At 39.9% G+C, this 26270-nt stretch overlaps 1 protein-coding gene across 1 annotated transcript in view; it reads right to left on the bottom strand.

Moving 5' to 3' along the window:
• The window catches only part of TPH2 (tryptophan hydroxylase 2), a 53043-nt gene extending 26773 nt beyond the window's left edge, over window positions 1–26270 (bottom strand). The window contains exons 1-8 of the mRNA XM_065665034.1: window positions 26002–26270; window positions 22440–22592; window positions 21085–21268; window positions 20876–20976; window positions 18551–18618; window positions 13108–13304; window positions 11217–11352; window positions 5630–5756 (exon numbers count right to left, since the gene is read on the bottom strand). Coding sequence (XP_065521106.1) covers window positions 5630–5756; window positions 11217–11352; window positions 13108–13304; window positions 18551–18618; window positions 20876–20976; window positions 21085–21268; window positions 22440–22592; window positions 26002–26106 — 1071 coding nt within the window. The 5' untranslated portion in view covers window positions 26107–26270. The remainder of the gene's footprint in view (window positions 1–5629; window positions 5757–11216; window positions 11353–13107; window positions 13305–18550; window positions 18619–20875; window positions 20977–21084; window positions 21269–22439; window positions 22593–26001) is intronic.

Genomic DNA, 26270 nt, shown 5'->3' with positions numbered 1-26270 from the left:
TTGTTCTGTGATATATATACTATCTTTTCTGCTCACCTCTTTGATTATGCATACTGCAGGAAGGACTTGACATCAGTGGTTCAGCTACTTCATCAGAAAGTATTGCCGAAACCCTTCAAAAATGGAGACCGTTACCTGTTATTAATTCCTTTAGAACATTACACAGAGCAAAGCCATGAATTAGGGAATGCTTTTACAGCAGCAGTGAGTGTGCCCAGCAACATCTCACCAATCAAAGGAAAGTAATCTATGGGTAAGTTATGCTTCTCTCCTGATTCAAACAGGCCTGTAAGACTTCGTACTGAATAAGAAAGCCACAAGATTTCATCAGCAAGAAACTCCATTATGTCACCACCGGACTTAAGGTACTCACTGTGCTCACTCTCGCATTCATCACACAATTTTGGCGTGCGATTGAGATATAGTAAAAAGACTGAGCAGATTTGAATGTTAAACTTCAGTATGCTCAGTGACTGCCATAGCTCTTGGGCTATAATATCAGGTTTCAACTGGCCAATATATAATTATTTCCATATGGCAGAATAGCTTCAGCAGGGGAGCTGATCACAGACTTACAACAGTGGTTAGTTCACTGCCTATCATTTTGCAACTATAAACAAGAAACATGCAAGCAATCTTGATTTTTCAGAGGCACAGTGGGAATGTTCAAAATCTCAAATATTTTTATAGTTTTCGTCTTGGCTTCATTTGTTCATTCATGGGGGGAGACAGCAATCCAGTTCACAAGCTGTACTTATGGCCTAGCACTATCAAATAGCCCCTCTGGGAAATCTAATCTGTTGTTTGTGAAGATGAGAGACTGCAACAGTCTGCTCTGTCTAGTGAGACCACAAATGCTGCATCTAGCCTAAGTTACTAAATGCAACTCAGTCTTTATCTACAATGCTCCTATTTCTTCCATTCTGGTTTTCCTCTCAGCAAATACAATGTGTAATTGTCCTGAATTATGTGCCAGTTGTTCAGCGTGGGAGAAGAACCAGAATGAAGCCAACAAGACCAGATAACATAGATCCTGAGGGAAGACAGGCAAGTAAGCTCACAGGAATTACTGCTGACTTCTCCCAGGGAGGCAGTTCTAAACATTGTTTTTATCCCAGCATATATCTTTAAAATATTTTGCTTGCGATACTTACACAGATAAATTAAAGTCAGCTTTAGAAATAAAGCATTGGCCTCAGTCATCATCTGGGCAAGGTAAAACATTTAGATTCCTAACAGGATTGAAATGCATTTACAAGACCTTATAACACACAATTCCTTCTAATTCAGAAGCAATTCTCTATTGTAGTTTTCCACATAAAGGACAGCAACACCAGGAGAAATTTCTTGATTTCTACTGTCCCACACTATTAAAATACCAGAACAAGTATTATCGAGAAAGATGAAACGATGACAATTTTACAGTTCTAGAGAACTGAAGGCTTCAACATAACTTCCATTAAGAAACAATTTGGAAAAAAACTTAGTGCAACTAATTAGGCCCTAATTACCAAATTCCTGGTGGAAAGATTTGATTATAAACTTCATACAAAGACACTCTGCTAACCTCTTTTCTGAATCACCATGAGTTAATGTGCCCCACTGAATTTCATAGACACAAACACATCCTATACATACCACATTACGAACCTGGACTGTACTGAAACAACTCAGCAGGAGCTAGGAGTCATTTCATTGCAGCTTTACAAAGACAGCTGCTTTGGCTCCCAAGTCCAGAAATTACAAGGTAATACTGAAGTGTAAACCGAGATGTATTTTTTGTATAATTTTCCTGACAAAACCTTATGCTACATGCTGCTAAATATGTTGGAAATGATATGTTGGAAATGATATATTATATAAATTAGTTGAAACACTGCATGTCAAGTCCTCCCTACAGCTTATGGTCTGATAGGTAAGCAGAAAAGACAGTCTTTGTTTCTTTTGGTACTATGTCGGAGAAGACCAGTCATGCTTGAAAAATCAACTTAGAAGTGTTTTTAGAAAGTCACAGAATACCACAAGACATTAGTGATGATGATAATTACCACTAAGACATGCATGGCTAATACTGTATTTCTTTGACTAGTAACCCCATCATACCATGCTACAAACAAAAACGTGGGTTGTGCAAATATTTTGTTTTGTTTCAGTAACATACCTCTCAGTCACTTGTTTTTTGTGCTTTCTCTCTTTCTTACTCTCCTAAAACATTGTAAAGGAAATGGCATCTCTCTAAAAAACACTGCAAAGCCAGTCTTTTGGCTCTTTCAATACTCCCCTTAAATGCTAAGAATGATTAAGTAAGTTTTAAAAGGAGCAAAAGCAGCTTCTTTCTCCTTGTCCCCATCTGACTACCAGACTCAAACAAGAGGATGACGGGAGCTTGCATCCTTTCTATTCAGCCATCTTGCCCTGAAGGCATCCTTCTCTCCCTAGCTGGCCAACATCAGGGCCCCTGCAATGCTCTCCCTTTTAAACCCTGCCTGCAGCAGGACTGCACAGATGTGATTAATTGCAATTTACTAAACACTCCTAGTCTGTCCAGGGCCCAGGCTCCAGCTTGCTCTACATCCACTGTGTCAGCTCTACAGGGACAAAACCAGCAGGTTTCCTTTGCACCTCAGTACTAATGGGGCACAAAGAGCAGATCTATCAAAGCCAATACTCAATGACTTTTGAAAGCAGAATGGAGGAAAAGATTACAAAATCACCTGTAATAATTCTTCCCCTTCTGGTCCAAATTCCTAAGAGGTGTTTTTCTATCTTCCTAAAGCCACTGTCCTCCCTGTAATGACTCAGCTGTTAATGTCACTATCTTTTGAAACAGGTCATGCTAATGGCAAGCTTGCTTTGAGCATATTGCTTCGAGCTCATTAATATGCATGTTCTCTCTCTGTTCATTTGTTTCTCTATTTACTTGGAAGTTGCCTCACTGGAACCTGCATTGCTTTTCTGTGTTCAGACTCTTGGCTGGCATTTCTCAGCTTGCTACGTCTCTGGTTTTTATCTAGGACGGAAATGGGACCAAATGTTGCAAAAGTCAGTTAACACCAGCTCAGGTGACATTTGGTGCCTAGCTGAATGAATTTCTTGGCCTCCTCACCCTCACTGCTGAGAGATGTTCTTTCTACTTGCTCTCAAACTGACTGTTTACATTGCAAATTTTAGGGCAAGTAACATCTCTGTATTTGTCAAGCACTGCCCCAGGAGAGTACAGGCCCACATTGTGCTTCTATGAGAAATAACACCACTTGGGTTACCTTAATTCTCTAAATGTCTATTCCACCTGAAAGAGCTATTTCCAGCATGGGAGGAGGAATCAACTTTGACTCAGATATCAAATTCTCAGTGTGATAAGGGAAAGTGATTCAGCTGTCTTCTTTTTGCCTTTGTGATTCAGGAGCAGCTCATTGTTCAGATGACAGCATCATAACTGGGAATAGAGTCAGTCATAACTCGGAACTTCTGTGACAGGGAGGAGCAAAAGTATTTATATTTTATTCAGAGGTCACTTTATATTAATATCTCTCCCCATAGAGATGGGTCCCAACATTGTCTTCTGCAATAGGCCCATGTCATCCAAGGTTATTTTGGGGTAAAAGACTTGGAGATACTGCTTTCCTCAAAGTACCTCCAGGGACAGCCATTTAGGTAGTTTCTCTGGAGGCTTCAGGTTGTGACAAGGTAGGTCTGATTCCTACTAAGTCCCTTCCTAGCAAATGTGCAAACAGACACACAACTGTCATGATTCTTCCATACAAACAACAGTTTATTCTCAGTAAATATTCATTAGAAAACCAAGGAACACACCTTGAAGCATATGAGAGGAACTGGCTGTGACCGAGACACTGAGCCTGCCTAACTAAGGAGTGAGCATGGCTGCTTAAACAAATTTGCTAGCCTTTTCTAGAGGGCTGCAGGATTAAAATCAAGCAAATGGGTACAAATGCCTTTTTCAGCAGATGGGACTCTAAGCCACTGCTAAGCCAGTGCATCAAAACCATCACAGTTTGAATCCACCTTCAAATTGTGTCCAAGTTACCTCCAACCCTTTAAATCCCCACTGCACTTCTTGCGCAGAAAAGCCTTAGTATGCTAGGTAAGTTTCCAAGTAGCCAATTCTTCTACTGGATCTCATAAAATTTTTCCTGACACAAAAATATTTAAATATGGAGCTGTTTTTCAACACCATATAGTTCATTAAATTATTTGCAGCATCAGTTTTAACAGGATCCACAAAGGGAAGCATACATAAATTAAAAGAATTGAACTGTGCGAGTGATATGTCATCATGCAAAGGGCTGCATATGAGTTATTTGGAAATGGCAATACAACAGGGCTGACAGGTAGGCAGGAGCTGAGAGTCCTGGGAACTTGATAGGACCCTTCAGTGCAACCTGAGGGTGCTTAACACACAGGCCATCTAACATCTAACATCTTTAACGCACCACGTCTTCCAGTTCACACTATTTACTGGCATGTGCCTCATTTGATGCAATAGAGAATCCATCTCACAGCCACTAGCTGAGGCACTTGACCTCAGTCTAGATCTACTGCTGCACAGCCTTGGGTTAGTAACTATATATTCTCCAACAGGAGCAATAGCAAGGATGCAACATCATCTCAAAATCCATCACACACTACAATACACTGAACAACTGCAAATCAGAACAGTGAGTACAGAAATAGCAGTGGTAAGAGCCAAAGTGGCCACCTGTGCAGGAACTAACAGTGTAGAGATGAGAGCACACACCAAAATGTAGTTTTATTTTCAGAATTACCTTGCTTACTTGTTTTCAGCACCTTTAGGTAGACAAACGGCTCAATGTGCAAGTGGAGATAAGTGGCATTCCTAGGGGGCCAGTATTGGAACCAGTGCTGTTTAAAATATTTGCTGGTGACACAGACAGTGGGATTGAGTGCATTCTCAGCAAGTTTGCTGATGACACCAAGCTGTGTGGTGCAGTCAACATGCTGGAGTGGGGGGATGCCATCCAGAGGGACCTGGAAAGGCTCAAGAGGTGGGCCAGTGCAAACCTCGTAAGTTCAACCTAAAGGGGGCCTACAAGAAATCTGGGAAGGAACATTTTAAAAGGGCTTGTAGGGATAGGACAAGGGCTAATGGCTTTAAACTGAAAGAAGGTAGATTTATATAGGTATTTGGAAGAAGCTCTTCACTGTGAGGGTGGTGAGACACTGAAAGACGCTGCCCAGAGAAGCTGTGGCTGCCCCATCCCTGGCAGCATTCAAGGACAAGTTGGATGGGGCTTTGGGCAGCCTGGTCTAGTGGAAGGTGTCCCTGCTAATGGCAAGGAGGCTGGAACTGGATGATCTTTAAGGTCCCTTCCCTAAACCATTCTGTGATGTCATGAAAATCCATCTCATCCACCCCTGAAAATTGGTGGTTATTTCATGTAAAACATAAAACTGACAAACTGAAGACTAGTGCGTTCAGCTTTGCTCTTATTAAAATCAATGGAAAAATACCTAAAACTCTGTGACTGTCACATCATAGTCATCCGCAACCTGAAAATGCAGTCAAGCTCTAATAAGATAATGCACATCACTTAATCAACCAAAGAGGAGGACAGATGAGAGAGCATGCCATAAAAAGATTTTGACTCACAGTGGCTAATTTCTGAACATCTTCATCAGATGCTCCCAGTGAAGCAAGTCCTATCTCTTGTGAAAACTGTGCAAACTTGGGATCAGCAAGTAGAGGCACGTGTCCCAAGAGTTCATGGCATGTATCCCTGAAGGAATGGAACGTAAAAGAGAACCATTACAGAAATTAATGCCATAATCATTCCATAATTAATTTAACATAAGCCATTTTACATGACCTCTGCTTTAAAAGTCTTACCATGAAGCACTTTTTTTACAGTGTAATTGTTCTGCCCTGTACATGGTTCTGTAGAAATATTCATGTTCGCTTCTATTAAATGGATTATACATCATTTAACCCCACCTGTTCTGTGATTTCCCCATCATTTCTAGATTGAACAGAAGGGCCTAATCATTGCTGTCTTCCAGGCTTAGTACCATGAAGACTGAACTGCCCAAAGGAAAGCCAGATGTCTCACAAGTACAGTTTTCAGCATTTCTTCCCATGTGAATCAAGTTCAAATCCAACACATTCCCTCCTCCCTCTTCTCCATTCCTCTTTTTGCATGTGGGTACAATATCACAACCAAACATTTTGCCACTTGCTGCTATAAATTCAGGGTAATATTTACAGTGGTTTCTGTGTGCTTGATTTCTTGTTTAGTCCTGAGTTCCTTCTACAATTACTGGGTACTTTTGTTACTTGGTTCACTTTTCACCAAGCAGGTTTCAGAAAAAGCAGAGAAGCCAAATCATTTCAGAAAGAACTGCTGTCCACACCTGTAAGTGCATTTTAGCCATGACAAAGTGAAGATATAAGTGTACAAAAAACTGCCAACCAACCTAACAGAAGTGCACATGCATCATCTATAAAAGCTCTCAAACAATTCTGAAAGTTTTGGTGCATTTGTTCTCAGAAAATAATGGACCTGGTAGTAAAGTTCACTTTAAAAATCAGATCTGACATTTCCTTTGCTTTTGCCTCTTCAAAGACATTTCTTTTATTTTTATCTTTTTTTTTTCTTAAGCTGTAAACAAATGCTTTAAAGGCAGGGAGAAAACATCGAGTTTCCTGCTTTCTATCCAAAATCATCCAATTTGTCTTTTATAAACTATTTTTGTTTGAAAAGACACAGAAACTGACACTTTAGATAAATCATGAACAGAAAAACAACACTGTATTATTTAAAGTCTCCTTACTCATTATTCTTTACTAAGAAGGCTGCAGCAACTGTGTCTAGGTAGATAGTAGTAGTTAGTTTCTCAATGCATGCAAATGAAGATTAGCATTTTTGGCATTCCTAGGTTGCTTCACCAAAAGCTTATCAAACAGAGTTTCAGTACTGAAGGGAGACATACAAGCTTCTTTTCTCAGCCCAGAAGGCCTCACTGACAGATGCTTAGCAGCATTTGCTCATGTTATATTCACGCCTTTTGGTGAGACAAGCACCATTCTGAAGCTGTGCATGACAAGTTTAAGCCAATTTCATATACAAATAATTCATTCACTGGTACAGAGAAATTATCAAGTCTCGTTTCTCTTCCTTCCTAGACATAGGCATTTCCCAAAGAAGCAAGGGAGGTGAATAGGTAATCTTGCTCCTGATAAAACAAAAAGTACTCTTGGCATGATAAAACAAACATGATCCATGGACACTGACTACAGATTCAGCTGTAGCAATATGGGCTGAGTGCTCAAATTTGCTGCGTGCCAGTATTTTCAGTCAGCACCCATAAAACGTTTGATATGTACAGCTGGGCAGGAACGGTATCAGAAATCACACTTACATAAGGAAAACAGTTTGCATTTGTTTTCTACTGCCTGATAAAGCTTGTCCTGAAAGTAATCTTTCTTCCCTTGTTTCTACATCATTGCATATCCTTTCAGAGCCCTGGAAATTCCCAATTTCTTCAAAAGCAGCTGTTAAGAAGGCTTTTCTTTTATGATCTACACATCCCTTTGGTGATGCTCTGAGTCTTGCGAGATAACCAAAGTAGCCTACCACAAGACCCATAGGTTAGCTAATACTCCTTTCCTCACTGGAGCTCAGACTTGAAAAATTGGCTGCCTCTGCATGGTGCCTGTCCCTTAGTTCAGGAGATGGTTTGCATCACTAGAATGGATAATCATCAACAGTTAATAACCTTTCTTTAATTCCTTCAGTTCCAGCCATAACAATTTCTTCTGTCATCTCCTGCAAGATTTAGCTTGCTAACAATGCAAGGGACAGCAGTAAAAATGAGTTTGTAGTCTGATAGATATACCCAGAGAATTCCCAGGACCAAACAATTCGCTGGAGGAACCTGACTCCTCCAACCATCACCTTTCAACACAGAAATGGGCCACAAAGCCCATTCTCTGGAAGGCCAGTGCTCAAACTCCAATTCTCATCTTCACTGATGAAATCAACATTGATTCCTGAGTACTTCACCTATGCTGCGCTGCATCAGACCACATGTATTTAACTTAGTAGTTCAAATAACAATAGCAAAGAAGATATACTGGAACTGGCTTCAAGTTCCTGGTTTCAGGTAAGGCTTCTACAGCAGCATCACTACTATTGGTACCCGCGTGAGTGTCTACATCTCTGTTTTCCTGTGCTAAAGCCACAACTCCCAGAAATAAATAAGCAAAGGCATGTTATTGCCAGTTCTGAACTGGGACGCAGGCTCTCTGTGTCATTTCTACCCTTGCAAACAAAATGAGAACAGACAAATCCTAGCCCCATTAACTTGTCTCTCCTGACAAGGGGAGGAGGATGAGGAGGCAGAAGTTATTTGTCTCACGCCTTTAGCCTGCAGATTCTTCCATTAAAACTATGCAAAACAGTATTTTTAACATGCAGTTATAAAGACAGGAGCTTGAAACAAAAAGCAGATGATGAAAAAGAAAAAAAACCACCAACAAAAAAAACACCCACAAAACCAAAATCTTCCAGGCAGCACCATGAACCACCATTCACTATTGTCATTGAAGTCTCTTAGATGTCCCTGCTAGCCTGGCCCTTTATAGATAGCCTAAACAATATAATTCTTCGTTTAACTACCAAAGCTTGATTCTTTTGTTTTGTTTTGTTCAGAAAATAATTAAGTTCCTTTAATTTATTCACACACATTGCTCAGAGAAAATAAGATTTTTGTAATGCACTTTTCACAGCACAAGATTTTTCTTAGAGTAAATTAGTTAGCAGAGCAGAGGAAATCTATATAGCTCTGTGAATGTAGTAGAAACATAATGAAACTCAGAAAGAAATGTTCTAAAATGCATATAGTAGTGATACAGATCAAACCAAATGAACTCTCTAATTTGTATCTAGCTCTATAGCCTGGGTGTTAAATCTGATGGAAAGCCCACTGAAGTCAAAGAGAGTCTTTTTACCAGATTTATATCATTGAAATGCAACATTCACCAAGCCAGGAACCTGCAGCAAATCTCATTATGGCCCCGTATATCAACCAGCAGATCTCAGGGCATTGCAGCTACTGCAGAAGACAAAGAGCTGTCCCCACTCAAGTCAATTTAGTTTTGCCATTGATTTAAAAAAAAAAAAAAAACAGGATAACAGGATTTCACTCTGTATTTCTGATAACACTTACTATATGCTCTAACTATACATATAAAAAGAAAAAATAAACACATTTAGAAAGGTATTTTCAGAATTTTTCTATGGAGTTCCTAATAGTCAGTACACACTATTTAATTTATGTGAAGAAACAGGTCTGCAAAACGAGAGTAACATCATTAGAAAATGACAGCTTCATTCCTCTGTCAGTTTAAATTTAAAGGTGTTAAGACCATAACCTGGATTTTTAAGTTCAGCCCCAAAAAGGAATAAAAACCTTCATTTTAACTGAACTATTATTACTACAGTGACTTTGCAGGCACCATGACCAGAAAGCTTACAAAAAAAAGTAGCTGCCATTACTATTAAGGATCAACTGTAATACACTGCATAATTGTGAATGTAAGCAGCATGCTCCTGAAAAGTACAGGGGTCTCAAGTATACAAATCAATGAACCAGAGAACATCAACAAAAGCACAGACACACTTAATTGATTCCTGGAAGATGTTCCTTCCTTTGTTCCTGTTGGAGTTATGTACCTAAATCCCCTATCAATAGATTAAAATGATCTTCTAGTTTGCATTAAGTTAATAAATGTCATCCTTCTTTTACTGAATATTGGCAGGTGCTGTGATCTGAGACACTGGCTTCCCACAGGAGAGGAAACCATGGCTGCAAAATCTGGTACTTCCTAATTTCCTTTTTTTAATATCTAGAGATATTTTCAGATAGATCAGAAGAGGTCCAGCATCATATATGAAAACCCTTCTTTTACACTGCAGCAATTTGCCCACAGATTTAAGAGATTCAAATTAGAATTACGAATTATAAATTATACTTACAGAGGTTACAGAAATGAATTAATTTCTTCAGGGATTACCACCTCTTTCCCAAAAGAAAAACACACACACAAAACTAACCTCACAGCACTTCAGCAAATACTTTGCCCAGTTCACACGCTGAGGAAAAAAGTAGATAAGTGTATAACAGCACCACCTGGTGACTCCTGCCAGAATAATGTTAAAGCATTTTTAGTTCCAGCTTAATATGTGGTTTCATTATCCTTTCATATCCAAAAATATCACTCCATGGTTTTGGCAGTCTATTCATGAAATCAAAATTAGGCATGCATCCAAATGTTTGCAAGGCTGGAGCTGAATATATATGTATGTATCCTTTGTGTATATTTGGGCAAAAAAAAAAACCACTCAAGTAGACCAAGCTGACTAAACAACAGCCACAATTTCATGCTAACCACCTGATGACTGACTTACTGTGAAAATGTCATTCCTTGTGGTTACAAGATCAGTGTATGACTTTGGTAAAACTACTTCCATGTTATCAAACTGACATGTATTGTTCTGTTATTACTGTACAGAGCACACCATATATAATACAGGACAAGAACTACAATTGCTTTGATCCTTTTTTCCCCCTACTTTTCATCAAGAGACCAAATGCTGAAATATTTCATCCAAACTCACAATATTCTGTTTTAGAAAAGCTGCAATGCTGTCCCATGAAAGTCTCTTATTTCTAACACGTCCCCTATAACAGGCTTTATAGCCAATATCCTCCCTGGCTGAGAGAATAACGTCTCATGACTTGCTTGTGTTGTGTTATCAGAGATAAATGAAGGTCAGCTGTGGAGTCTGACCCAAAGAAAGATAAATGGGGACATAAGAAGACCAAATTGTAATTCTGAAAACATTTTTTTTCAGTTGATTCAGGGTTTTTTTTCCCCAACTTTTTTCCTTAGCTGTCCACCAGAGAATAAAATTTCAGATACTTGTTCAAAATGCTTAGTTGAAAACTCCATTTTTCACTAAAATATAATCCAGATAGAATTCTTTTACAAAAAGTCCAAAAGAAGCCTCTGAATAAAATTCTGGCTCGCCAGTGTAAAGGGTTTTGTCATCCATGGTATAAGTAGATTTTTACACTTGAAGGCAGGTTCCTGTTTTCAGTCTTGACAAATTCAGTTAGGTCCTTTAAGAATCTAGTGAGCATATTTTCTCAGAACTAAAGCAAATGTAGCAACTTACGGTTCCGGTGTGTAGAGAGGATCCGAGCCATGTCGTATGTACTGAGTACAGTGAAAAACTCTATATGCTAAGCCAGCTAAAAAATCTCGGGGAGACAAGTATCCAGCAACTGGTCTCACTGTGAAGCCAGACCTTTCTGAAGTGAAGGAGATAATAAAATACCACATTATACATATATATATCACTGTATCAGTTTCTGAGGACAGGTAGTGATATGTTGTTAATTATTGTACCAGAAACCATGACATGGAGAATCATGGCTGAAGATCACCACATATAATTTTCACCTATTATATAGGAGAACTATCTTGCATGGCTAGCATATGTTTAATGAAAACAGTCTGAGGTATTTCAAAGTCGGTCTGAATACATTTATCTAGAAAAGATGGTAAGGTACCGTAAGTGATGTTCTCAAATCATAGACTTTTATGTCTGGTACCAAATGGGAGAGAAATTTTGAAAACAGAAGATGTCTTCTGAAATATATATTAAAAACTAACAGAACAGAGCAGGATTAAATTAAATCTGTTCTTATTTTTACAGATGAATTACTGTTTGTGACAGTAAAATACTGGCTTTCACAGTTGAGATCCTCATTTAAATATTTAACAACGTGTTCCTTTGTCAGATTGGTCCCAGTGGGAAATAATTTCACTCAGTGACTTTTCTCTCCCACATTCATCCTTTATTCTTTCCAAGTGTTTACAGGAGGATGTTCCAAATTTTTCTTTAATAGACACTACTATTGCTGTATTTAGCCTGAAAACCTGTTTCTGAAGGAGTGTGAGGGTTTGAGTTTCTAGTTAGGGAGAAAGAAACCGTACACTTTAGCATCATTCCTTAGAGACTGTAGTACAATATATGAGACACCCAGAATGACATAGCCAAATTCTAAGAGTGATGAGTCAGTTATTACCAAATGCAGGTGTTCACAAACAGGAATTACAGATGAAGAAAGCAAGCCTTTCATTACAGATTTTGTATTTCTCTTGGCTAAAGATTTTCGACACATATTTGGGGCAAAATGCATTGCTAATCCTTCTCATAACATTTAACACCACATAACATTTTTTTCCAAACACCCATCTTTACAGTATTTTACTTCTGGAGCTCCTGGAGCTCCTGAGCAAGAGGATTAAGGAACAAGTATGTGTATTTGAAAGATCCTTGAAGAGAAATGAAAATCTTAACTCTTTAGTGGCTTTTCCTCTACTGCTAAGAACAGCAGGTTCATGTCTGTCATTTCTTCCATATGGGATAGATTTCCATTACAGATGAAAAACAAGGAGTATTTTCAAACTTAAATATGTAATATACTGGTCACTTAAAAACTAACATTAAAGAGAGGTACCAGATCACCTATGCAGTCACATTGTTTTTTTTCAATATATAAATAAATATGACTTTAGGTGTTGAGCACTCAGGAAAGCCTCCTGTCCTCCAAACCTGCTCTCCTCTTTAAATTCAATTATCTTGGCATTTTATTCCCTCTTCTACCTGCCTGGGTATTTAGGGGGATGCCCACTTGCAGTTATCAGAACTCCCACCCTGTGGTACAATGAGAAAAGCAGAGCTAACTCTGCTCTTTCTTTTCATTGTAGTGAGTGACTTTTCTCTCTGTGAAGAGAGGAACATCAAGTGATAACATTACATGATACATCTTCAGCTTTTTAACTCCTCTCAAATTCCTACTTGCAAATACACAAACACAACTGTTTTGACTCAACAAACTTTCTGCCATGGAGAATGTCAAAACCAGAATGATACTTCAGGCCAAACTGAAGTCCACTGACAATGCAGGGAGTCTTTCCACTCCTTGTGCTTTGTATCTAACAAAAAAAGAGTGTTTTCATGGAACTCTATCTATTGACAAACCAAATATGGAACTTACCCTTAAGAAAAACAGAAACATCTTCCAGTTGAGGCACGTTATCCTCTCTGTATCCACAGTACTTGGTCAGCAGGGGAAAGTTTTTCAAATACTCACGACAAGCATGGGTGGGATAGAGTTTACTGAGTTCCCTAAATACCACCCCCCATGTTTTAATTTCTTCAGCTGTGTACTCCACTCTGGGAATGGGCTGACCACTGTAAAAAACAAAATAATGCAGAATACCTCTGAATACAGCCAGATTCTGGACAGACTGCGGATGGCAAAATTTCTGTAAAAATTATTATTTAAGTAAATAAAGGAAGACACAAACTTTTAAAGCTATTAAAAACTATTTTGAAATTACAGCTAGATGCTTTTTTCTTACTTTCTTACTGATGTTACGTTGTACATATTACATTCATTTCTTAAGAATCGTATTTCTTACTAAGCAATGAAACTATTAATCTTCATATATATCATAGTAGAAAGATGGATTTCTTATACCCCATGTTCCTATACCAGAGTAATATTTCTCCGTTTATTGTCACTGATGCCTTAGCAAGTGGTTAGCTGAAGATCTTTATTTAGTCTAATTTGTAGATTCAGTAAGACCATCAGTAGACTGCACTTACTATGCATTCTTTAAAATACTTAATATTCACACAGCATCATTTCCTAGCGTTTTACAAAGTGAAGATCAGGCAATTACATGGATGTTTAGAAATGTGTGGATCCAGCTGAAATATATATATTTATTGTTTAGATGGTTGCTTACATGTGCAGATATGTTTGCAACCCCAAATTCATGCAGGATGAAACCACAAGGAAGCTCACCTCAGAGCCAACAGCCTATCCTAGGTGTAACTAAGCCTCTAAATACATGCCTCCTTTACTTTTTCTCTTCTTCTGCACCATTCCCCTGCCTCCTCGCCCTTCCATACATGTACAGAAAAGCCTTCCAGAGTACCTGTAAACCTGTCTCTGATACCCAGGATTTGCCTTGAGTGGTTATAGATAATTCAAAACTGATAGTGTGAAGGGTATGAAGGGATCCTTCCAATTTACACTACCTTGTATTTAGCTGCAAGGAATTTCCCATGCCATGGTCACGGGCCATCATCTCACATTATCAGGTCTCCCTAGAATATACTTTATAATGTTTCTCTGGATTTAAAATTCATGTTATAGCATGTAACCTGTACAATCTGCCTTCTTTGCAGGTATCTTCTTTTCCTGCACTGTAATATACTACACATTGGCAAAGGGATTCAGAGGATCATCCTCCTCCCCATCAGTCCCTATCTCCCACTCCCTTGCACAGGGCTGGCGACATGGGTGCTCCCAGCCAAGCACTGCTGCTTCCCCAGTACCACGGACAGCAGCTGAACGGGTGTACTGGGCACGGGGAATCCTACAGTAGCAGAACTGCAGTGCTGGGCTTCTGCTGGGGGTTAACTTTCCATCTTGGTTGCTGCCCAGTTCATAGCGTTGCCTATCTCCACTGTACAAGGTAACAACGAATGAGCCCTCGTGTCATATGGGGATCGCTGCTATGCAGTCCCTACGTGCACAAAGGAGGCTCATCTGCCCCACGCTTACTGTGACTGCTCTCATCTTTATTGAAAACTGCCCATTTAATCCCCTTGCCTTTCACTGTATCAAAGAATTTTGATCCACAGCAGTTATCTGTCAGTCAAAGGCTACTTTGTATGAGGTACTCATTCTTGTTAAGGGCTCACTGAACATACAATACACCCGCTAGTTCCCCTTCAGCCACTCTTGCAGACACGACAGGAATTGCAACACATTCAGTGAATCATTTCTCATCAGCTGAAGCTGTACTGGGTCTGTGCCCATTCTGCAGCAGGAGTGAGTCCTTCAGGTCTAGTATCTGTCTTCACCTTTACACTTTATCAGCCTTAAGCTGCCTGCCAGCTCACAGAAAACATAACAGCTATTCTAAATTGTACCATACATGACAGATACAAGCAGGTTACTGCTCCATCCACCTGAGGTTGCCAGAATACTGTTCAGTAGCCTTGTCGGTTTTCTTCAGACCTGACCTCTACTGTGGATACTGCCAGTACAGGTCAGCACTGGCCCAGCAAAGAGGAAGAAGTGTGTGCACCAGGGGAAAAACTCAGGTTGCTATTTAGCCTGTCACTAGAGAGGTATAACACAACCAAGGATCTGAAGCTTGGTCCCTGCTCACTAAAAGGTTTATAACTTAGTTATTGTTTCAATTAATTCACTAGTACTTAAGTAAGGTTCACTGAACATTAATTCCTTAATAGGATTTATGCCTAGGAGAGCTGATCTTATTTCTAGCTGATCATGGTATTGCTTTCTTTATCTAGAGGATCAAGGCAGCCAGACTTGAGGGAGGACCTATACCTTTCTCACTCAGCTCTGCAAAGCTCGTTTGTCTCACCCTCTTATTTCAGCAAGCAAAACCCACCTTGCACTCAAACATTTCAGTAAATCACATAAATGGCCAGCCTGCATAGCCAGTTTTCTTGTGGCTGAGTAAGATGACTCTACAAGCTAAGATAACTCTACAAGCTAAGCCATCCTGAATTTTCATTTCGCCTTATTAAAATAGGGTCTTTCCATTTTGCCATGGTCATGAGCTATCAAGTCGCATTATGAATTCCCTCTTAAACATAGTATTTTTCCCCCAGATTTAATTTTCTCAACACTTTTTCAATCCCTAATCAGTCTCAAAGGATTAATTAGCAACATCAACACATTTTCACTATCTTTAGGGTAGAAGCTAAGTGAAGGAAGGAGGAAATTTTTTTTTTTTGCCTATTTATTTCATACAGCTGATCTTTACTGCTGTGCTCTATTAATGTGTCCTTCCCTTTATCACCCAGCACCAGCAAATAACTGCTTCTCCAAGTTCCCTTCTTAGTGTTTCTCCCTCTCTCTCCACTACAGAGGCCTCTTTTATGTTCAAACAAAGCAGAGCCTACCACTATAGAATTGCAGCAATTCATAAATGAAATGGTGATCTGGGATTTTCAATTCAACGATTTATTTACAGAGCCAACTCCTTGTAGCCAATTCTTTTCAGCCAAAGCTGTTATTTTTTAAGGAAACAAGTGGTTTGGTTTTGGTTTTTTTAACACTGGCAAAAGAAAAGTAGAAATGAATCAAGCCTCAGCAAGTGATTAGGGAGGTCACTCACCTGGAAGACACTAAGAGTTTCAAGACAATGCTCTGAATTTATCCCTAAGGGAAGCAGTCCTTACAACAGAGCTGTTCTTTTTGTATAAGTAAATAGTCACTAGCGATGAGACTGCTACAGCATAGTGTCAAGACACCTATATTAAATCTGAGCTCCTCAGCATGGGGAGCAGAAACAGCTTAGCTGTAGCAGCACAGAATCCTCCCTCAGCTGATTTGCCTTTTCCTCCGCGTGGCTTAGGCTGAGGTGCAGGATGCTGAGGGTACATGTCTCCCTGGGCCATCTCTACAGGCATACTCAAGACCGACAGTACGGCCCAGTAGACATGGCACATGCCTCGAGTTAAGATAACCACAGTGTGAGACCTGTGGAGTATGAATGAGCTTTTGCCATTTTTAGGTAACTGCTTTAAGCACTGGCTTCCCAGTGATTTTGTAGTCCCTGGCTAAAAATATTTGAAGCATTTTGTTTTCCCTCTGCTTGTAATAATTGGAGAGTTTGGAATCTTTTAAAGGTTTGAAAAGATCAGTAGGGTAAAGGAGTACTTCTGAGAAGCTTTGCTGAAGTACAAGATCTGGCCCCCAAATAACATCTGGTTTGAGTTGTTTGGTTTTTGTCATGTACCTGCAGAAATGGTTCTTGAGCCTTCAATACCTACAGAAGGAAAAGATTTTTCCTTTCCTTTATCTGTTTTTCTGGGCGGTATGCAGGATTACTCTATGTGAGTTTTGTGAAAAGATTTTTCCCACTGGTTTCAGAGCTAAAAAAAAAACACACCTCTTTGTAGCAGGAGACCAACCACTGCTTAGCGAGTCAGCTGCATGATCTTACCAGCACTTAACCAGCTGAGAGGGAGAAGGAAGGAAGGTACTTCCAGCAACTTAGCAGCTGAGAAGTGCATGGCACTACTGTTACCGTCATGGGTGAATGGAGAACTGTCCAACTTACAAAAGAGCTCTAGGAACACACACAGTCTGCCCTCAACCACAGGTACCTGCTTGCCATTTCTTACTGCAATAAATGCTAGGCAAGAAGCTAAATCTACCACAAGCATTAAGACTAGAAAAAAAGAAGATAAATATATCAATAAATCAATCTTCTCTAAACAAACACACAAAAAACCTGCCTCAGTTTACATCTGAAAGCTGTAAAAATTAGGACTTCCCTGGTCAGCCTAGGAAGCTTCTCTACAAACCAGCACCCTGCTCCTAGCATGCAACAGCTCAGTATGCTGGATGAATATCACAAGCCCCCAGCTAAAGAAATGCCACCATGAGTGGAAAAAAGGGGAATCAGAACTAGCACTTACCAATTTATTAGATTGGTAATAGCTTAACAACAGGAATGGGACAAAAATAAAGGAGAAATACAATCAGGATTACATGTCACAAAGCAGAGTCAATCCTCCTGTCCCCCCCAGCTTTCTGCAGCCCATATACTAGCCTTATATGAAAAACAAACAGAACTGAAAAACCTTCACCCCTTTTTTTGCTTCCTGACAGAATGTGCCTCCTCTGAAAGGGGAAAAAAAAAATTACATGTTATATTCTTTAAATAGGTAGAAATCTCAAAGGAGAAAAATTAAAACCTGAAGAAGAGTGGTAAAATGGAAAAGAACATGAAACTAATATGTTCTTTCCCTTGGGAATGAGAGCTTAGGCCTGTTGCAAATGAAACCTAGAATATGATTAGAATTAGTTGAATACTTCTGTGACAAGAAAATTGCATCACAGTAGGTGGTTGTAGGTAGCACAGAAAGTTTCCTAATTTCCAGGCATGGTAATAACACCAGCTCCACTAACTATAGAGAAATCCACTGAGTGAATTCTGAGAAATTTAAAGCTGTGTTAGCAAAATTGATAAATGGCATTTTGCAGCGTCCAGGATAGTAAGCACATGAAAAGAAAACACTAATTTCATTTACAGTGAGCTTGTCCAACTACAAAGAGATGATAGATATGTGCAATTCAGTAGTGCATCAGTCTGTCATTAAGGCATGCAAGTATTTGTAAAGGAGTTTCTTCAGTTTTAGCAGCTATGAATAAAATGCTGAAGAGATAGTGCTTACCTTTCAAATGCTTTACTTGCCTGTATCTGTACCAAAAACATAACAGGATTTCAAGCAACAGGTTTGCCATTTATAGCCTATACTAAACTAGTCAAAGTTTAAAGGATGACTTTGTCTACTGTTAAACTTCCATCCTACAGAATCAAGTAAGGCATGAATCCTAAATAGTCAGCAGCATGGAGAAAAACTATGCCAGTACTTACTATTTATAGCTCATGGCAACATCCACAAAGTACTTTCTTCTCTGCCGATAGACATTGTCTTTAAATCCCTTAAGCAAGGAAGAAGAGAGTAATTCACAATAAGGACAGAAAATTGGTTGTAAGAATTACAAAATAAATCATTAAAGTGTTTATTTAGTGCCAAATTATACTGTATTTTGATTAGCACTATCTGCTGTACTGCAAGAAAAGATAAAGATTTCTCCACTTTTTTCCCCACCAAAGTCCCACAGGAGTTTTTTTAGTTCCTCCTTGTCTGATCAGTAACTTCTGACAAAAGTCTTGAGTTACTCAGTTGAAGATCATTCAAGAGCTGAAAAGTTATGGAAGACGAGGCAAAAGGGATTTAAAAGTCTGTCACGTGTAGTGAAACTGAGACTAAAACCATTAGCCAATATGGAGTGGGTTAGGGCTCTGCTGCTGAAGTGGTGCTGTACTGGTTCTGTAACAGGGTAATCCTCTTTGGTCCTCTGGCACCCACACACCACTGCTAAGGCAGACACCAGAAGTGGCCTTAGAAAGACCCATCACAGATTTCACAGGGCTTTTTCCCCCCCATCTCTAACACCTAGCATGCCACATAGGCTAACAAATGGTGTGTAAATTATGTTTATAGGAGTTCCCCCAAGTGTAAAATATATATTCATATAACGCAAATGTCTTTTTTCATTGTCTGTAAAACTGAAGGCAGATTTTCAGCAGAGCACTCAAGTATTTAATGAAGGCACCAGCTCAGAACATAAAAGAGTTTCAAATGGCCCGTCACAGCCATTGACTCAAGGCTGGAATGAGCTGCCACTACAGCTTCTGTTTGAACCAGATTACTGTTCATGGTTGAAGGTAATCAACAGGCTTTTCCATTCTGAGAAAATGTGAGGTAAATCCTAGTTTATCATCAAGAAGTATACGGCAGAAACTAGAATCCAGGAATGCACTCCCCAACTGTGGGCCAACAGTGGGGGAAGGCCTCACACATGGTAGAGATGGCTGGGAACCAAACAAGGTGATGACAATTATCATGGTTGATAGGCAGGCAGGTGACATTGGAGACAAAGAAATGGGGCTGCCAGGTGACATCATGATGATGCCCTTTTGCTTGAGGGTCTGTGAGGGTCTCTGCCTGAGTTCCCACTATGGCATGGCTGCTGTAGGAGTTGTGGAGCAGACAGAAGGCAGCAGCCTGAGTGCCATTTCTGTACTGACGTAGAGCCTCAGGCCCAGGGTACCTAGAGAGTACCTGCCCCTCCTCAGCCAAGGCAGTCACCAGGCAGATTTCCACACAAGCACTGTAGTACCACGGTATACAGATGCATCACCAGAAAGTCCCCTACACCAAACTGATATTTCTGCAGTCACAAAATGCAGAAATGGCCATTTTTCACCATCTCGGACAATACCAGCAAAAATGTGTGTGACAAAACCCAAAGGAGATTACCACCTACAGGTAGCGCTTAATCTACTACGAGACATTCTTATAGTCAGGTATCTTAGTTCGTTACCTACTTCCTTTCAACTGGAAACTTCCTACAATACCAGTTTAATCCAGCCTATTTTAAGAATGAATATAACTAGCTACCACCAGTATCTTTCAGCCAAGCTGTCCAAAAGTAGAAACTCAGATCTGTAACACATGAAAATGTAACATAAATCCTTGCAGTCATCTGCCATCTAAAGACTCAGAGGTTAAGCATTTATGGACATCAGTCATATGAAATAAAACAATAACAAATCTATTTTTCTGCCTTTTGCATTGTGCATTTGGCTGCATATACAGCTTGTGTGAAACGCAGGCTTGTCTCCTGTCACCAAAGTCTGAAAACAACGTGAGGCACTTTCCCACCTGCTGCATTCATGCAGAAACAGGAACATCTTGTTCTATTTTGTTTTGTAATTACCTCCTGAGTGCCCAAGGAAGTACTCCTTCATAATTCTTTCTTCTCTGACACCTAGGTCAATATCAACTCTTACCTAAGAGCTACATGTGGCAGAGCCCAAGGTCATATTGATCTAAACTCTTCAAAGTTTGAAACTGTTCTATCAACTAGTTCATTAAAAAAAACCAAATAAATGAAAGCAGTACAAAAGGGGACATAGTTGTTAAACAGTGAAGTTTTCTATAAGACCTCCTTTTGAGTGTCCTACTACAGAAAAATTAATTCACTGAAACTACTGAAGAGACCTAAATCCCCAACTTCTGAAAACCGTATGCTCAAAAGAGCACTCAGAATCAGCAGTCAACAGGCTTTTTATTTGGTTGGCAAATAACCTGAACAGATCATCTACAAGACAATTTTACATTACACTTACAGGGTGATCTGCATCCAGCTCAGATCCATACATCAAAACTCTTTGTGAGCATTTGTCTAATTCAGATATCTTCCTGGGGAACCAGGGTACACAGTCAAGATCTGTAGAAGACAGAATGTGAATTGAATGTACTGGCATGTAAGACTATGCAGATAACTGTGCAAAACGTTTGTCAGTGTCTAAATCAAGTGATACAAAAGCAGCCTTGCCTTCTTCATCAGTCCAGATGTTTTCTGGTGGATTGAGAGAGACAATATTCGTTTGAAACTTGAGCAACTGGATTAGTTCATTAAATTCTTTCTTACTGCAGTCACAGTCCACAAAAATTTCCACCTCCGAGTTCCTTCTCTTCGATTTTCGTGATTCAATATGAACCATACTTACATGTTTCTCCTGTGGAAAGATGAAATAACAGATGAAATACAGACATACCAGCTAGAAGGCATATTCCTCATTAAAGCTTTTCCTAGTTATTAAAATGTGTTTGCATTGAAAGTACTTACTTTGTATTTACGCAATTAGTGACACAATACTGATAACAGAAGAATCTATAGATTGAAAGTAAAAACTATTATTCTTAATGAAGAAAGTTAACTAATGATTTCATCTATCAAAATAACCTCTTGTAGAAGAAAGTATAGGATTATAACTTGCATAGAATCACAGAATGGTTTGAGTTGGAAAGGAACTTAAGATCATCTAGTTCCAATCCCCCTGCCATAGGCAGGGGCACCTCACACTAGACCATGCTGCCCAAGGCCCTGTCCAACCTGGCCTTGAACACTGCCAGGGGTGGAGCATTTTATACTTAAATTTTAAATTTTATACTTACATTTGCTATAAACACTAAATTCTAATGCAATTTTATTAGGCAATGTACATAATAATAACATTAATGTAACTAGATTTCAGTGTGCTCACTTTCTCTTCACTGCACAGACTTAACAACCTAACACTTTTATCACACTGCTTTGCCTCCACTGTCCTTAGACACACCCCAAAGCCCTCTTCAATCATTAGTAAGTCAAGCAGACTACGTGCAGTACCAGCAGACTGACCAAAAACTGTCGATTGCATGGGGACCCATACGGGAACCAATACTTCACCATTTACATTCTAGTTAGACACATGAAACCCTGACCCTGCAAGCACTTAAAGGTGCATTTAACTTAATGACTGAACACTGCCTTGCAGCAAGACTGCCACCACCACTTGATTGTATATAATTTAGATTCTGAACTTCTCTCTGAAAATGCCTCCTTTCATTGTGGCCTGCACAGACAACTTCAAACCTAATTTACTCTGTTGAGAATCGCACACCAGAAATCTAAAGCGAATAGCACAAACATCAGTATCGCTCTCCAGCCATATTCCAGAAAACCCTTCACAAGCCCAAAATGCTTTGTTGAATGGTCCATTAAATTTTAAGTTACTTTTATTCAATTCTGCAAAGTGTAACCGCACTCTATTCCTTCTGCCACGGTCCATTAGATTTATACCAACAAACAACCTGACTTCAATAGCCTTCCTCAGTCCAGTCAGCGTAATGATTTGCAAGCTTTACCTGGAAGAGTCGGAGAGCTTTCACCAATCCACCAACTTCATTCTTCAAGGAAAACACTACGGCTGTCTTTCCACCTTCAGAAACAGATTCACCTTTGCCGTTTCCCTTATTCCCTTTCTTTTCCTCATTCTTCCCAGAACTTGATCTGTTTAGCTACAAATGTATAAAGAAACACCATCATCTCAGATGCAAACAGGCATTTCCTAAATTTAAGTCTTTTCACTCAAAGTGAAATTTTTATTAGAAAATAGCTGAAAGAAACTCATCCAGACTTAATTTAAATGGTAATGCATTTACTTGTAAATTGGTAATTTACATTACCAGAATCACAAATCAAAGGCAGCTGTCAGAGATGATCATGTAAGAGGCCAGTCCATAAAAAAAAGCTTAAGGAAAAGCATAGGAATGCTTGGGATACAAATATGATTATATTATTAGGGCAATGCTATCATTTATGATAAATATGAAGCAAATGGAGATGATTTAAATTACTGCAACGCCTGCAGTGATGCTATTCCGCTATTCTAACCTGAATATTGCTGCGAAATTGCACTGCAAAATTTCAGTGATCCTATTTCAGTCAATTTACAATGATTTACACTGGTCTGTATGTTTGCATTAACCATCACATTTAAAACACAAGCATTATGTTCTCTGTTTTAGTACAGTTAATGTCCTCATGTAATGCCATTTTTCCTGAAAAACCAAAATCTCTGTTGATTATACAAACAAGGACAGAAACACACATAGACTGTATCACAGAAACATAGAACACCAGGTTGGAAGGGACCTCAAGGATGTTTTGGTCCAACACTTCTTGGCAAAAGCACAGTCCTAATAACATATCCCAGCACCCTGTCCAGGTGAATCTTTAGAAGTGTCCAGTGTTGGGAACCCACCACTTCCCTGAGGAGATTATTCAATGGCTGGTTGTTCTCATTGTAAAAAACTGTACCTCCCCATTGAAGATGAGCTGGACCAGGAACTCAAACACACACAGAAAATGACACCATCCTTGGCCACTCCTACATTCTTCTCACAATTTGGAGGTCAAAGACTGCTTTAAGCCAAATTTAAGTCAGCATTTAAAAAAAAAAATGTAATTTTCTCATCTTAAACCTTGTTGAGATGCCAACAGTACAGCATTTATAGAGAATTGTTATAATATCAACTATGATTTTCAAAAATCAGCCTGAGTTTTCTAGTACCCAGGCTGTGCCTCCTGGAGAAATCAAATCTCCAGTGAGACACTAACTACTTTTTTTATCATCCATAATAGAGTCACTAAAGATACATGAAGATAGAAGTTAAGAATCATGTACAACTATCGCATGTGGATTAAACTGTCCTTCAGTAAACTGTAAAGCAGCTTTCAGAAGAGAATCCAAAAATGAAATTTTAAACAGGTCTCATAACATTTGATGGAAGCCAAGTTAAATCTCTAATCTTATTTTCTCCTTAAAGGTAAGTTATCCACTTGTGAAAATCTGTGGACCCATGTTGATGGACTTTAGCAAAGGGTCTCCCTGTACTTCTAGATTTCACAAGATTTTATCAAGTGCTTTGTGACCAGGAAACATTAGTGAGCCTCAGCATGATTCCTTTTCAAAATCGATTATATAAAGTGATTTTCTTAAAAATGGGTATTGCTGGCAGTGACAAGGTACTTCAATCACATACATCTTAATGCATCCATATTCATGTCAGATTGGTTCACTTTTTTACCCGATGCTAGCCCACTCTGAAATATCTCCCCCTACTGAGCAGAGCTCACAGCTACCCAGTCAGCTCACACTGGATCTTCTGAGATTTATTTTCTTTTAAGGTACAAGAATGCACTGACTTACAAAAAGAACTAGTTAAAATGCATAATCTTACAAAAAAACACTCTTTAAATGGCACAGGTTAAACCAGCCACTCTTAAACTAGTTACTGGACATGCCAAAAAGTCTCTGTGGTCTTTTCTCATCATCTATTAAACTTCACAAAAAACATCTGGAAAAATATTTATGTTTTTAGAATGATAAATGAAGGGTTTCAAACACGTTTATTTCTTAGTAATTGAGCTTACAGGATTCTGCTCAGTAGGAGGTTCGCTCAGTGATAGCTTAAGAGAAGGCCACTTTTGTTTTAACTTCAATATTTGGGATTTGGCTGAGTCCTTTTCACATCCATCAAGTACACAACCTCCACATGAAGTGACAAAGGTTCTATCTTTATAGCATCCATGATTTTTCACTGTGTGGTGCTTTCCAGAAGTTCTATACCGAGGATCATGTAGTCAACTGAGTGTCTGAGTACCTCAACACCATTGACTCCTTTGGGAAACAAAAGCACTTGGCACCTTCCAAGATTGTCACAGGTCCCCTAAAGCTTTCAAGCAAACATTACCCAAAGTGATGGCTAAAAAACACTTTCAAGCATATAAAAACTAGAAACCTATCTGTTATGAACACAGTAGAGAAGGCTGAACTCAAAACCTTATCAGCCATGCTCATTAGTACACTTCATAACTAAACAGACTAACAGATCAAATTCCATAATGAAAATTAATTATCTGGAGCAAGCACAAGTACTCAGGAATAAGTCATCTATAGCAGAACTCAGTGAAGTAACTCAAATTTAAAGAGGGTAAAACAAATTTATCCTATTTAATTCAGTATTTCTAAGTGAAGCAAAGCATATGCAAATTGGGATATTTCACATTTTACTATGAAGACAACTGGCCAGTTCACAACTGGCACAAACTGGCGCATTCTGTTGGTTCTTCTCAAGTGATATGGACCTTCATGTGCTGCAAAACTGTACAGGACGAAAAATCTTCACAATCCTGAACATCTCACGTATTCAAAGCAGAAGACATTACTAGCACCAACTAATATTCTTTATTCCTATTAAAGTACACCTATTCAAATACGTTTACCTGTGAGTATACAACAGTTTACCCCATGGCTGAGATCACCTGTCGCACCACTGTCACCACCTCACAGACAGGGAACCGCTTCTCCTCCTGACAGGGTTTCCAACAGGGAGGATGCACATCCCCTGCACAATGCTCACGCAGGTCCTTGTGTCCCTGCGAGCTGGCAGAAGCTGGCAAACCCCAAATCCAGCTGCTCTGCAACGAAAGTGCCACAGGCACCAAGGCAGCGTGATCTGCACAGTGCCAAGAATGCCTTAGATACTGTGTGTCTGTCTTGAAAGGGCAGATTCTGCTGGCGCGTAGTCCCGAGGACTAATCAAAGCCTTTCAAATTCAAGCACTTAAAACTACCTGAACTGGACCCCAGCGCTTTTATATTATTCCTATGGCAAGCCGGTTCATTTCTGCAGTAAGGTCTGTACGTCTAACAAAACTTTTACAGGTACTTAACGACACTTTCAAGGCAGCGTTTGCAGCGAGGACCGATTATACCTGCGAAGCCGGCTTCACCGGCCCTCGCAACCGCGGGAGAACCGCTCCCTTCCCCTCAGAGTTACAAGGAAGGGGTCGGGTTCCTGGCACTGGCCCCGCCCCGCCCCGCCGCTGCCCGGGCCCCGCGGCTCCCGGTCCCGCCACTCACGGTGAGTCCCCCGACGGCGGGGCGCTCCTCCGGCAGGGCCGAGTCCAGCGAGAAGCCCCTCCGCGCCCAGTACTTGCTGGAGAACATCATCATGGCGGGCTGCATGGGGCCGGCCGGGCGGGCGGGGGGGCAGCGCCGCGCTCTGCACGCCTCACCCGCCGCGGCCCCTTTTATACGCCCCGGCGGAGGCTGATGGCAACGCGATTAGGGGACACCCGTCAGCGGGTGACGAGCGCCGCCGCCAGCGACGCCCACGGGCCCCGCTTACC

Source organism: Lathamus discolor, chromosome 1 (genome assembly GCF_037157495.1).
Source record: "Lathamus discolor isolate bLatDis1 chromosome 1, bLatDis1.hap1, whole genome shotgun sequence".
In the NCBI taxonomy this organism is placed as follows: domain Eukaryota; kingdom Metazoa; phylum Chordata; class Aves; order Psittaciformes; family Psittacidae; genus Lathamus; species Lathamus discolor.
The sequence above is the reverse complement of the archived record's forward strand: the minus strand, read 5'-3'. Positions and strand labels throughout refer to the sequence as shown.